The sequence below is a fragment of the Parasteatoda tepidariorum genome, chromosome 8, assembly GCF_982258835.1.
Source record: "Parasteatoda tepidariorum strain Cologne lab strain chromosome 8, Ptep-v5.0, whole genome shotgun sequence".
NCBI lineage: Eukaryota > Metazoa > Arthropoda > Arachnida > Araneae > Theridiidae > Parasteatoda > Parasteatoda tepidariorum.
In genome coordinates, this window is record NC_141762.1 from 65,341,955 (window position 1) to 65,357,423 (window position 15,469).

At 29.8% G+C, this 15,469-nt stretch overlaps 1 protein-coding gene and 1 long non-coding RNA gene across 2 annotated transcripts; one reads left to right on the top strand and one right to left on the bottom strand.

The window, feature by feature from the left end:
• Positions 1 to 1,823: 1,823 nt before the first annotated feature.
• On the bottom strand, positions 1,824 to 4,619 carry LOC147806207 (uncharacterized). Its single transcript, XM_087149591.1, has 3 exons — positions 4,023 to 4,619; positions 3,370 to 3,868; positions 1,824 to 3,223 (listed from the first exon to the last, which is right to left on the bottom strand). The coding sequence occupies exons 1-3, from the start codon at positions 4,617 to 4,619 to the stop codon at positions 1,824 to 1,826; spliced, it is 2,496 nt and encodes an 831-aa protein (XP_087005717.1).
• Positions 4,620 to 13,430: 8,811 nt separating this feature from the next.
• LOC139425588 (uncharacterized) lies at positions 13,431 to 15,234 on the top strand. The gene is made up of 3 exons (XR_011636790.2): positions 13,431 to 13,599; positions 13,706 to 13,780; positions 15,053 to 15,234. It is a non-coding gene; the product is annotated as an uncharacterized LOC139425588 (long non-coding RNA).
• Positions 15,235 to 15,469: the final 235 nt, after the last annotated feature.

Consider the following 15,469-nt stretch of genomic DNA (forward strand, 5'->3'; position numbering starts at 1 on the left):
GTATAATTGACCATGGGAAAAACATGAATGTTCTAGATTTAAACCACAAACTTTTAAGGATTGGCCTTGTGATTTGTTGATGGTCATGGCAAATGCAAGACGTATCGGAAATTGAAGTCTTTTAAATTCAAACGGCATATCGGTTGGGATCATCGGTATCCTCGGAATGAGAACTTCCTCACCTTTGAATTTTCCTATCATTATCGTAGCGTAAATTACATTGTTCATCAATTTTCTAACCACCAAACGCGTACCGTTGCACAGTTTTGGTTGGTTTATGTTTCGAAGCATGATTACTACGGAGCCAACCTTTAGGCGTAAATTGTGCGGTGGTAAGCCAGGCACGTCCAAAGAGTTTAAAAATTCAATTGGATAGTTGGTGGCTTCATCTTCATTTGTGACGCAGTCAATAGATTTGAATGAATGCATTGTTCCAATGATCTTATTTTGAATTATGTAGTTTAGGTCATCTACATCTTTATTCTTAGCCGCTAAAATTGCTCGCTCACTTATCCATTCATAATTTTTGTAGTTAGAAATAATTTCTGGAAATACATTGTTGATAAGTTCGTCTTTTGATGAGACAAAATTACAGAAATTATTTGGAAATGATATTAATCCGCTCGATTCATCGACAGGTACTTGACCATTACCGATAGTCAGCAATTGCTCCGAGAAATTTTCAGCAGATGTATCATTAAGCAATGTAACTCTCATGTTTGTTGTCAGTTGCAGTTTCTTCACATGGCGCCATAGATTTGACGATTTGAGGCAAGCGTTTATTTCGTCGGCAGCCGTAGATCTTGGAATTACTGGCAGTATTTGGCGGAAATCGCCAGAAAGTAAAATCATTGCTCCTCCAAAACATCTCGAGTCATTGCGTAAATCTTTTAATGTTCGGTTAAGTGCTTCTAATGCACGTTTATGCGCCATTGTGCATTCGTCCTAGATGATGATTTTCGATACCGCTAAAACTTTGGCCATTGCTGAGTGTTTTGCAATATTACACGTTGGTTCTTCAATAGTTTGAAGATTTAACGGTAATTTGAATGCTGAATGAGCCGTACGGCATCCTTCTAACAATGTGGCTGCTATTCCAGAAGAAGCAACTGCAACCGCTATGTTAGATCTCGCCCGAACAGTTGCTAAAACTAATGACATGAGGAATGTCTTGCCAGTTCCACCAGGGGCATCTAGGAAATATAAACCACCATATTCATTATCGATTGCCTTCATTAAAGTATTGTTGGTAATTCAACAGGGGTACATTCGTTTGAACTACTAAATCTAATTCCTGGTGATCATATTCACGTTCCCGTTCCAATTCTCGATTAAATGCGTCATTCATTTCACGATATGGTGCTGGCATTCCTAACCTGATTAATAAATTACCGCACATGAGGTAACACATATCTTCGATCAATAGTAAAGCACGATTATGTATCTCCTCATTCATCTCAATATCGTGATTTCTGGAACTGACACGAATTTGATGTAAAATATCTTCTGACATATTATCCTTGTATTTGTGCCACAGGTTACATGGGTTTGATGGAAAACATGTCGAAATTATGATAGCGAATAATGTGCGTATCTGACTTGGAGATGCAGAGATAATGGCTTCAGCGATTGTCGTATCCCAATGACTATCGTTTTCTAATAACTTCAATTCTTCACATGCAGCACGATATGTTGGGAATATTACACCATTAACAGTTCGTAGTGACTCAAATGACGTTGGCCCACGCACATTTACCAGCAACAACCGCAAATAGAAACATTCATTATTCTTTGGATGAACTGTATACATACGACCAAGAGCATCAGTAGAACGCACATCTGGATACCCAGGAACCGCATCGCCTTGCTTCCGTCCTTGAAAATTCTTCGATGAAGCATTCCAAGTATAATAACGTGGCATCTCCGAGTAAAGCAAAGTTCGTGCAAACTGATCGCTTTGGCAGATTGCAAAAAAAACTGGTCAATGTAGTTGCTGGAGGTGTTTCAGCACGTTGCGTAGCATTCGAAACCGTGAAATATACTCGTTGACCATTCTCCAGATGCACCGCCAAATGCGTAACAGTAGGATGACGTTCGTGAATGGGAAATGCGAATATACGCCAAATCGCTTCATTACAGTTCACATAACGACCAACTTGATAGCGTGAAATTTCATCGTTGGTATTCGAGGATTGCAATCCAAAAACCGCCATATCACTGCCTTTCGTGACATATTTGCAAATATATTTTATGGACTTAACTGAATTGCAGTATTCAACGTTGCAATGTGTCTTGAACGATTTAGAAATAAGTGGCGAATATGGAACAATCCAACTGTTGTCGACAACGAAATCCATTCTTTTCACTTTCGTTGTGACAGTTCGACCGTTGTCATCTGGTGATCGACGCCGATACAGCGGATAACCATCATTGCCAGTGACAGTCTCCGCCGTTAATTTCCGTGGATATCGTTTAGAGCACTTTCCATCGACCATGCAAGGTGATTGGGGATTGATGGCACCACACGGTCCATGAATCATATTAGTAGTAACAACATCATGTAGGTCTGGATCGACTTCATAATCAGGAATCTCAGCACATATGATATCATCTATTTGGTCAGGCTGAATTCTTTCCACTAACCAAATAAGAATGTGTGCGTGCGGCAGGCCTCGCTTTTGCCATTCGATTGAATACATCCAGCATCGAGTATCTCCAAAGACGCATTGTTTAACAATAAAGTTCATCAGGGACCGAATTTTTTGCCTGAATATACGTGCTGTGATGTCGTGTCTATCACTTGATGTTTGTCCGGGAAGCAGCAATTGAGTAATTTCTATCCATTTTGGATTACAGGTAAAAGTAATAAAGAGATCGGGCCGACCGTAATGACGAACATATGTCATTGCATCTTGTGCATATTCATGCATATGACGTGGACTACCAATGTATGTCGCCGGCAGAATAGTTAATCGACCAATATTAGCTGCATTTCCTTCAGTACTAACTGCATCACGTAAATGGATGTACTCATCAGAACGCAGTTTGGCTTGGTTCAACCTAATGAATGTTAAACGTTCCGTTTCTATTTTTACATACATGTCAACGCAATACTGCTGAAACAATCGACGAAACCGCAGCAAATAGTTGTCAGCATTTTGACGAATCATCAAACGATATGCGTAATAATTCATTGAGCTAACTTTCTTTGTAGTTTCTTCACCTGAAATTAAAAATTTGATAATTAACCATTTCAAAGGCAAATTTTAAAGGCAAACAATACAGACATTAACCATTTTTTTAATAAACATTATTTTAAATCAGTGTCTTTCACAAATAAATGAAATAAATTATGATACTGATACTCACCATTCAATGGATTTTTCATTTTAATATTAAAATAATATCCATCTTCTCCTTGCCAAAACATCAGCGGGTATTGCAATGTGTCATATGATCGATGAGTTTCAGATATTTGTTGCAGTTGCCCAGTATCGCGACGTGTAAGCACAATATCGCGTTTTTCCAATTGTTCACCAACAATCAGGATGGCAACTTCGTCTACTGTTGGAGCATTAAATGTCCTTTCGTGTGTTCCAGATGGTCGTTTATCTGCTTTGATAACAACTTTATAGTCATCACTTGGCATGCGCTCTAAAGCACTTTTAAACAACCTGACCAACGCATGATGTTCATGAAGCAGACACTGCAAGTCTTGAAGAATTGCTCGCTTCATTCCTGCATTGATCTCTAGGCGTCGATCAAGTTGTTCTTCCATGTTGCCCATGAAATATATTTGTAAAAATTTATTCTGTGTATCCTCGAAAGGTAGTAATGATCCAATTCGATGATGAATCTGTCCTTGTATCTACAAAATAAAAACCAGACAGTATTAACTGGGTTATAAACACTTTTTTCGGTGGGAGAGTAGAGTTCAGAATTAGCAAATATACTACATAGGTACCAATAGATAAAGTAAGTTATTCTTTAACTACATTCTATATAAGTACAAAAATAAATACCTTAAATGTCGGATTAAATCCCCGTTCTTCGATAATATCTGCCCCAAATGACGTCATCTGGAAACAACCATTGTATTTTTGAGTATTTGCAAGAAAGTGGCGTGATTCTTGTGTTTCGCCACAAAGCAATGAATACAATGGCTCAGGTGGCGGAGTCAACAATGGCAATTTCACTTTACCATTAAGGCAGCATAATCCAGGCGTTTCTCCGGAAAACTTTAATGCACCACAATACTCGCAAACTACGTCCATTTGCCCAATGCAAACGCTAGGATGCAAGCTGTAATCATTGCTGCAATCGTATTGAAACGCTGCTCGATTCAAATCAGCACTTGATAAATATCTTGTTCTGCGTCGCAAATTATCTATTTGTTGACCTCTGTTGTTCGCTCGACGATTCTGCATTGCCAACCGAGCTGTTTCACGGGCTGCTTCACTTTGCTCTCGTGATTGAGAAGCACGAAGTCGAGCCATACTATCGCGGCGCTGTTCACGTGCAATTTCTTGTTCTTCTTCAGTCCTTTCATTTGCAGTATTTCGTATTCTTCTTGCATCACGGCTTTGTCGGGAAAGATTCGATCGTCTTGGTCGCGGCATTATTAATTATTAATGATCCAATTCGATGATGAATCTGTCCTTGTATCTACAAAATAAAAACCAGACAGTATTAACTGGGTTATAAACACTTTTTTCGGTGGGAGAGTAGAGTTCAGAATTAGCAAATATACTACATAGGTACCAATAGATAAAGTAAGTTATTCTTTCGGCGGATATTTTTTCGGCGGAAATCTTTTGGCTATTGCTTTTAGCACTGATTGAAAACCGTCTTCGCCATTAACAGCTTGAGCTTGGCGCCATATAAATTCGATAAGGTATTACGAAAAACCACGTATAGCACGTAGGGTTGCCGTAAGTAGGGTCGCCAAATTTGGCAATTTATGCGAATTTTGGCCTTGTTGCGTTAATACGTAAGTACCTTTAATAGACCCTTTGGACACCATCTATTGATAAATAAATTAAAAATATAGTTGAACTATACGTATTAATTTATGAAGCTATGATATTAGTGCTCAATAAATCGACAAAGCTAAAGTTTTAAATTTTCATTTATACATGTATCATTTCCAATTATGTAAAAAATTTTATCTACTAAAATTTAAAGATTTAGAATATTTACTACTAAGATTTAGTATGTTCTTGCACAGTATTTCGCTTTTTTAGTCTTTTTTAATATTCTAATACACTAACCCAGATAATTTCTATCTCATCTTATTTCATCTTTCGAGAATTTCTATTTTGGCGATGAAGCTGAATTTGAATTTACTTATATATATATGTAAAACGACATTTCAAACAATACAAAGAGCATTTAAACGAAATGAATTATTTCGTTACTTTAAGGATGTATGAAAGCTGCATAAAAAATGTATGTAAATAACTTTATAAGCGAAATGCAAAACAAAGTGGTACTGTTTAAGTGCACAGTTAAGTCTTATTTACTTAAAGAGCAATACAAGTATTTAATTCGCGTGAGAATTACATATATAAATGAATACGTTCGTTAACTTAAGCAGAGAATATTTATTTTAGAAATTATTTATCATAGCGCGAGAATTTTATTTTTGTTTACTACTTCAATGTAATCACCTAAAAAATCTAATAAATCGTACTAAATAAACATGTAAACATTTGTTTCATAATAATGACTTTATATAGTCGAAAATATATTTACTTATAATTAGCTTTTGTTTTCTCAAGTCAGAAACTTAAACTTCTGAGTTATATATTAATAATAGATATTTAATGGTAGATATTTAATAGTAATAATAGATTAATGGTAATAATAGATATTTAATACCACGTTTTATAGTGACTGACGTTACATGTCAAGTCACACGGGAATGATGTCGAACGGGATAAAAAAGTATCCTATGTCCTTCTCCTGGCTCTAAACTACCTCCCTGCCAATTTTCAGCTAAATCGGTTCAGCCGTTCTTGAGTTATAAGTGAAGTAACTAACACGACTTTCTTTTATATATATAGATATATAGTAACAAAACGAATTTCTCTCCATTCCTCCATTGTTGTACGTAGAAACGTATTTTGTCCAGATCTTTTTTTCTCTCGGCCTCTGTTGTTTTTCTAGTCTTGTTTCGCGTCTTAATTTTAATTTATTTTTTAAATTTTTTTTAAATTTTTTTTTTATATATCCGTCGTTGAACAATATTTTGGGTTTACGACTACTAATGTTCAGCTCCGTAGCCTTGTAATTTTGAATCAATCCAGAAGTCAAAGAAGGCAACTTCATGTTTTGTTGTTTCAGATCATTTTTGTTTTCCTCATTCATGTTTGGCGAGTTTTGAGAATGGGCTCCTATTCTTGAGCACTCTAAACATGTAGACTTTTGTTAACATCATCAGATTTTGTCATATCTTTATATCTTTTCACTTCAGTTTCTTAGGATTATTTATTTGAAGGCATTATTAAATTCTATTCGTAAGAGATATTCAAAATATTTTTTTTAAATTAAAAATAAATTACAACTAACTTGTTCCACAGAAAACTGAAACAAGAGTTTTTATGTTTTGAGTTTTTTTTTCAGTTTATAAAATAATTAATTTGATTTGAAAGAATATTTCAAAATTCAATTTATTTGAATAATAATGAAAAAATATTAAAGCATTATGACTAAACTTTTTATTTAGTAAAAAAAACTCCAACCATCATGTTAAAAAATTTAAATATATTATGCACACGAATAAAATAAGCAATAAAAAATATTCCTATTTATGTCTATCGTTAATTTCGTTCATTATGAAAACAGTTACACTGTATATACTGTACATTAATAATAAAGCGTCAAACACGTTGAAAAGGTATATTTAGTAGTAAAATAACTATATTTAAAATAAAGTAATAAGAGAGTTCTACATTGAATAAATGTGATAAAAATGTTTCTTTCCGCCTTTTTTTTCATTCTTAACCCCCTGGAATAAAAATTTATTTTCTTTTTCATTAAATATTTCAACATTTTTCTATCATTAGCTAAGCAATTTTTTGGAAAAATGCGGTAAGGAAAATACAAAAAAAAAAAAACGAAAAAGAAAGCCTCTTTGATAGAGCACTGCTTAATATGAGTACCCAAATTAATTTTAAAGTTTTTTGTAAGGAAAAAGTGTTTTTTTTTCTTCAATTTATATTATTTTCAATAGCTTATACGTGGTTCGAAAAGAATACGTATTTCTATTTAGTGACTTCGCTCAATGGATTTTTACCAAAGTTTCAGCCATAAACTTTCAATGAAAGCCTTTAAAATAAGACTTAAAAAGGATACGTGGATTATTTTAATGCTCTGCTGAAGAAATGGATTTCTTTGAAGCGATTTTAAGTTATTAAATGTATATAAGAAACTTTCAATGATGTTGTTACAATGTTTACAATAGTTTATTTTAACTAAAAAGAATATTTACGAATATTTTTGATCGGCCTAATATTTTTTTTATGATTATAACAAACAATGAAAATCTTTTCTATATGAAAGTTAAATGATTGATTCTTCACGTAAATGATGATTCTCTTCACGTTGATTTGTAGCAATTTTGAACTTAATCCAGGAACTAAGATGACGGTAAACTCAAAAACTTTTGTAATTTTGTTTTATCAAAGGTGTTTCAAAAGTAACGGCTGTGAGACAGAAAGTTTAGAATTTTTAATATTTAGGTCGATAAAAATTACAATTTAAAATCCTGTTCCATTTTATTTTATAAATGATGCTGAACATCCTATCCACTTTTGGATTTGAATCAATGCTCATCTCCATAGACTTGAATTTTGATTCCAACCCAGAAGACTGGGGAATTCTTAGATTAAGCATTTTGACAAATTTGCTTTCGAGGAGGATTTTTGACGGAAATAAGTAGTTTTACATGATCCTCTCATGATCAGTCTGAAAGAAAGGGGGTTGAGATTAAAGTAAATGACTTAATCAAAAAGTAAAACAGTTATGAAAAATATTTAAAAATTTAAAAATTAAGAAGAAAATAAAAAATAAAAAAGCCGGAAACAAATTTTGTCAAAAATATGATCTCGTAATCAGCTTATACAAGTATATCCGTGTAAAGAGTGCTTTCTAATATTGTATTAATATTGCCAAAGCTGAATATATAAATACAATAGTGTGAGGAATACCAAAAAAATAAAACAAAAACAGAACAAATTAAGCTAAAAATGCAAAATAAAACGTATTAATCAAAAATAGAAAATAAAAATTTAAGAAAATACTGAATAAAATACAAAATGTAATATATGAAGCAGTAGTGAATTTATATATACTATTATTTACCGGTATCTCTCAAAACTGATTCAAAATATTTTCTTAGCAAGTTTGCCAGACTACAAAATATGAAAATAGAAGCGTAAATCGAGGAACATAGGATCATTTTATGTCGTGTTTTTCTAATTACAGAAGCGCTAAAGATTTGTTAGTTACCTTGGATTGGCCCGAAAATGGATCATCACAAGGTAATAATATTTTGCTGGAGAAGTTTGAACTTAATAAGGTTTAATTTAAGTCAAAATTTTGATTTTAATATTGATTATTTTATCAAAATTATTAACATTTAATAAAAAATAATTTTAATTATTCCTTAAAAACTATTAAAAGATTTTTAAACCATGTATTTGTCAAATTGGATTTGTGCATGGTAAAGAATAGAAATTTACCTAACAAAGAAGGTTTTTATGAATTTATAATTAATTATTACATACAATAACCTCAATGAATTTATAAAGTATTTAATTACATTAGTTCAGTATCCATTGTTTTTTTTTTTTAATCAAATTTTGAAAGAGTTCGTCTTTTCGTTTTTTCGATAAATAAACATGACTCCGAATTATTTTAATTGTATTCATTTGATAAAAAATAGTGTTTGAATAAATGTTTTTAGAAACATTAGAATTCCATGTAATTAGTTTATTTATATTAAATTTAAATAAATTACTTTTTACGTATAGATCAATACTGCCGACATTTTCTTCTTTTTTTACGCTTGAATCCGAGAAAAACTAAAACTAATATTACCGTTATAATTATGAATATATATATATATATATATATATATATATATATATATATATAAACAAAGGAAGAATTATAAAATGAAATAAAGTAGAATATCTTTTTAACGAGAAAACATAAAGGTTTTCTTCAGGGAGCATTCCTTTACGATGTTAAATGCGATATTTCCAAATATAGAATAATTATAAGATAAAATTTACTCTTTATAGTGCGTCTATATAGCTAAATAATAAAAATGCAATTGGAATTTAGTTTCCGATAAAAGAAAGCAAAAAACAAATTTACCAACGTGGAGCAAGGGACAAATGCCTTAAAAATAGATATACTAATCTATTAGTTAATAAAAATTCCCGAATAAGTAAACAATGTATATATATATATATATATATATATATATATATATATATATATATATATATATATATATATATATATATATATATATATATATATATATATATATATATATATATATATATATATATATATATATATATATATATATATATATATATATATATATATATATATATATATATATATATATATATATAATTATCATTACTATTATTAGAAATACCTTCAAGCTTTATTCGGAAATCAAACAGATTTTAAGTCTGCTTGTTTTTCTTTTTCGCTAATAGCTCGGGGAAGAATGTACTTGTTTGAATTCAATTTCATCATGCAACTTGTTAATTTTTTCCAGGAAATTTATTTTAACTTTATTAATTATTTTAAAGTTGGAAAATGAAAAATGAATACATCTTCTCCCTTAGAACTTGCAATTCCAATACCTGCACTTGAATCATCTTTTTCGTAAGCCAAATTTTATCAAAAGAGACTCTCTTACTTTACTGGGGAAAAAAAGAATTTTATCTGAGCTGTTGGCACTTATATTGTGTCTGTTCAATACCGGATAGGCATAGTAAAAAGTAATGGGATCCGAGAATAACTCTCGAGGGATGCATATTTGGCAATGAAAGATGCCTAGCTATTCGAGATAGGCTGTTTGGGATACTAATAGTAAATAGAGTCAATATGTTATCACATACATTTTGAAAGAAATGACTGCATTTTAAGATGTCCCTTTACTCTAAAGCAATTTAGAAATGATGTGGTGTGTTTGTAAAGTGTAAATCGAAAAATTTCATATTTGCTCAAAATTTATGGTTTTTCTGTGAATGACAATATCGAAAAAGTCCCGGAAATTCAATATACAAATATTAGTAATTGAAATAAGAATCTTATTAATATTTTGATTCATTTTATAGAAATTTTGTTAATATTTTGAAAAAGTTTATGATAAATTGCATAAAAATTTGATCCTTTTTTTAAAATTTGGATAGTATTTTAATTGGCTTTTAAAAAACTCTGATCGTAGTTTGTTTTTTTTTCTTAAAATTATCTGATTCATATTTTGATTAAATTTATGATGATACATGCATTATTTTTTGCTAAGAATTATAAGGATTTGGATAGTATTTTGATTTGGCTTTTAATAATTTGGATAATATTTTGAACAGCTAAACAATAATTTGGTTATTATTTTAATTTAGTTTAAAATTATTTAAAATTATTTCAATTAGATAAGACATTAAATATTATATAATATTTTAGATAACGATTTATAATTTTTAGTAAATTGGATAATATTTTGATCTGGTTTTAAAAATAATAATAATAGTAATAATAGTAAAATAATAATAATAATAGTTAATGAAAATCTGAATCATATTTTGACTAAATTTATGATAATTTGTATAATATTTTTTTAATATAATTTTGAATTTCTATAATTAGGGGCACAGTATTTCGGATAATATTTTGATTAGCTTTACAAAAACTGCGATAGTATATTTGTTAGGTTTAAAATAATTTAGATAACATTTTGATTAGAATTTTTGGTGGTTGGTATATTGATCAGGTTTACAATATTTAGGATAATGCTTTGCTTAGGTGTGTGATAATTATGATACTTTTTAGCTAAGTTTATTGTCTTTTGAATAATAAAGAAAAATATTATTGAAGTAATATTTAAAATTGTGTCAAGATATAACGTAGCTTTTGTCAAACATTTTTGCACATTTCGAGTTTTATTAGATTTTTATATAAGTACTTATTAGGCGTGAACGGTCATGTAAAATTACCTCACTAGATCTGCACTGAGCCGATAAAAAGCGGGGTGTGTTTCTTCATTGGGCTGGGGCTCTTTACTTATAGATCTCTTTTCATTTGTCCCGTTATAAATAAATTTTTTTCCCAATTTCTTTTTTTACCCATTCTGATGACTTTGCATTATTAAATTCATCAGAACATGTTAAAAGTTCTACTATAATGTATAGTTATGATCAAATAAATCTTAATTGTACACAATAATATTCGGCAATAAAATTATTTATGACGGCGGTCTCGTAGCATTGAAAATTTAAATGCATCTTTGCGATTTTTCGGAATATTTGGAATTAGTATATTTTTCGTTATTGGGTACTTGCAGTTCAGGAAGAAGTTCCAGCTGATCCTTTATAAGCAAAATGACAGTACTAAAGTTGAACTAAGTTTCTCCACATAAGTTAGAATGTTAATTAACTTGAAGTTAATTACATACAGTGCAATATCGAGGACCGAATTTGTTAAAATATAATTCTTTCTCGTCTAAATCTTTTACTTTACTTAGATTAATTATTTGTTTAAGTATTTTGTTGTAACCGTGATAAATTTTTGTTTTGAGTGCCTGAAAACTCCGATGCATAATAAGCTTGTGTAGATGTTATACACAGCCTTTGATGTACCTTGAACGTATTTTTCCAACATTTCCTTGCACCAATCGACACGAGCCTTTTTTTGAGCGTTTGTCAGATTATGCGGGATCCAACGCGAACAAATTTTTTTTACGCTCGAATGTTCATGCAATATTTTATTGATGCTAGTCATACTAATGTCCAAAGACGCCTCTATCTCTCGGTATGTCATATGACGATCTTGCTTTATCAGTTCACGCACAGCATCGATCTTTTCTGGCACAACAACGGATTTTGGGCGACCTGCACGGGATTCGTCCTGGATCGAACATCGACCACGATTAAATTCGTTATACCAATTTTTTACAGTGCTGTAGGATGGCGCTTTATCGCTGAATAAAGATTTAAGTTAATCGAAGCACTCTTGTCTTGACAATCCACTTCGAAAGTTATGAAAAATAATGGCACGAAAATGTTAACGATTCAATTCCATTTTTTGAAAGAGAAGAACTTTTCAATTTACTGTCAACAACACAAATGAAGCTATAATGGTAAATCGTCTGCTGAATTTATGTTTAAAAATATCAAACTTTCGATTAAAATCGTCTGCGGTCGCCTAGCAACAATTACTGTTGCCAAGGCCAGAAATATAAATAGCAACCCTCGTATATATATATATATATATATATATATATATATAAGTTCAAAATGAAGAATAAAACAAAGAAAAATTATAGACATATGAAAAAAAAGGGGGTGGGAAATAATAAGTAAAAAAAAAAAAAAACAACAAACAATATTTTATTTTTTAAAAAAAAAAAAAAAAAAAAAAAAAAAAAAAAAGTGAAATGTTAATTAAAAAACCGGAAAAAAAGCCGGAAAAAAAAAAGAAAAAAAAAAAGAAAGATCTCTCTTTTTTTTTTTCCTTCTTTTTTTTCCGGCTTTTTTTCCGGTTTTTTAATTAACATTTCACTTTTTTTTTTTTTTTTTTTTTTTTTTTTTTTTTAAAAAAAATAAAATATTGTTTGTTGTCTTTTTTTTTTTTACTTATTATTTCCCACCCCCTTTTTTTTCATATGTCTATAATTTTTCTTTGTTTTATTCTTCATTTTGAACTTATCTAATGAGTGCTGTTTACTTGCAGCTTAAGCGCAATAAATGTTACTTATTGTTTTCTTAATTTTCTTAGTGTTTTCTTGTATTTATTTTTATATATATATATATATATATATATATCTTGAGATTTTGACGAATATATCTTTATATCATGACAAACATATTAAATATCATAGGATCATGACTAATATTACTCTTAGCAAATATTACTTGCTCTTTAGAAGTATATCATAGTAAATATATCTCAAACTTTGGTAGATGCGCTTTATAGCTCTTAAGCATATAGCGGTCTTGAAAAAAAAGTTTTGAATGCTTCCGAGTTAAAACAATTTGTTTCCTAAATATATTATAAAAGCAAAGTTATTCTAGCACATGTACCATCCATTCAGATTCATGGGCATGACATCAAAGTGAGTCATTTTATGACTATTTTAACCTTGTTTCATATTCATTATATGCCAGTTTTAAGTATGTACTTCTCCTATAAAGCATTAAATTCATATTTAATGCTTGAACGAAGTATTAAAGCCTATGTAATTATAGTGCCGTCTATGTTTTTCTCATATTCTGAACAGTTATTTGTAAAGATTACTGTCAATTTGGAACTATTATTCAAAAGTGTCATTTCAATTTTAAAAGTCAACAAGTAACTGTCCCTTTTATTTTCGGAATTGGGCTTTAAACTTTTTCATTCACTCTAAAACAGTTACTCTAAATTGGATTTTTATTTTTAACTGTTTTATCTTTTTCAGGTACAGTTGCAGTTGGCTTATGACATTTATTAAGCATGCATCTTGAGCGTGTTTCCTGAAAATAATGAATACCTGGTAATTTTATAAATTTCAACCAATTTTTGTTTTGGAAAGAGAATAATTTCTTTCTATATGATTTATCAATACAATTCCAAAATAAAACTAAAGAATCAATGTAGAACTCATTTTGGAATTATTAATTAAATGTTGCCTCGATATGCTTTATTTTATGTTTAGATGCAATATTTTTATTTGTAAAGCGTAATATTATCTATATTTTTCAATTTTAAAATAAGGATTACGTAACTCTTTTATACTTAAGTAAAGCAACTTAATGTTTAAAGCTCACTATAACAATTATTAATTCAATCCTTTGAAGCAGAATTTTTATTAAACGTATTTCTCAGATTTCTTTTTATTATTTTGTATTCTTTAGGTCCAAACCAATCAAAAATATTATATTTAGAATTTTAAAAATTTATGGTTACATGAAATAAATAAGGAAACGCCGGTCTCTTTTTTTGAGTTGAAAGGTGAAATATTCCAGACGCGGCTCACTTACAAGCAATACTTTTTTAAATTTGCATTTATTTGCTGTTATTAAGATCTAAGAGGAAAAATAGTTCATCATTGAAATTTCTTTAATTTATATAATCATTTATCGATAAATGTTTGAATATGAAAAAAAAATTCAAACTACCTTTTTTTTGGATTTTACATTTTAGTACGAATATAATTCCGATAATCGAATAGATTTTTCAGTAATTATTTAACTATTTTTATAATGAGAAAATACCAAAATATATTTTTGCTTGTAATTAAAGCGTCAGCGATAAATAAATAAACGAAACACCGGTGTCTCATTTGCGTTAAAGGGTTAAAGATTAACTGCCGGTAAAATTTTAATATTTTTTTTAAATAACAAATAAAACAGTAGAACTTTATATTTAAATCAATTATTATAAGATTTATACTTACTATCATTAAATATACAAAAATAAGAGTTTTTGCAGATTTTCATTTATTTATTTTTTGAAAAAGAATATTTTCTCCTTTCAGAGAAAGAGATTCTAAAGAGAGAACGAAAAATGTGCTCCGAATTCCTTATTATAAATAGTGTGCCACACTTTTATTTATATATCAATCCATAACCTCTGGTATTTTATGTTAAACATGTGATCTAGTACTATAAAGGTTTCTATATTGTATACAAATTTACTCCCTATGACAATTGATCATTAAAAACGATTTACTCGTCATACATCCATCATTGAAATTTCCAATCGTCGAAATATCTCCAATATATTTTATCTGCTGTCTCAGTAAACCAATATTTCTTTCTCATAGATTCGTAACTGATAACATATTGAAAACAATGTGTAGTGGTTAATGAGCTGGAGAACGCATAGACTAGAAATCTATAATTGTTCAACATAGCGTTGATGATGGATATTTTGAAATTGAAGAGACTCTCTGTTTCTGGAAAATATATATTTGTCTTAAAACAATTGTTGTTTTCAGAAATATTTTTAAATAAAAGACAGGGCATGTATTGCTAAATCAATAAATTGTACGTTTTTTCGTGTTTGAATAATGTTTTAAATTGTGGACATGAATAGCCCTAAGAAATGAAATGCCAAAACCATTTCCTTAACTTCTACACATAAATAATTGCTTAGAATTTGCAAAAAAAGGTAAAACAACTAAATAATATAAAAACTACACTGTAAAAAAGCCAGGACCAAGTTCCGATAAAAATACCGG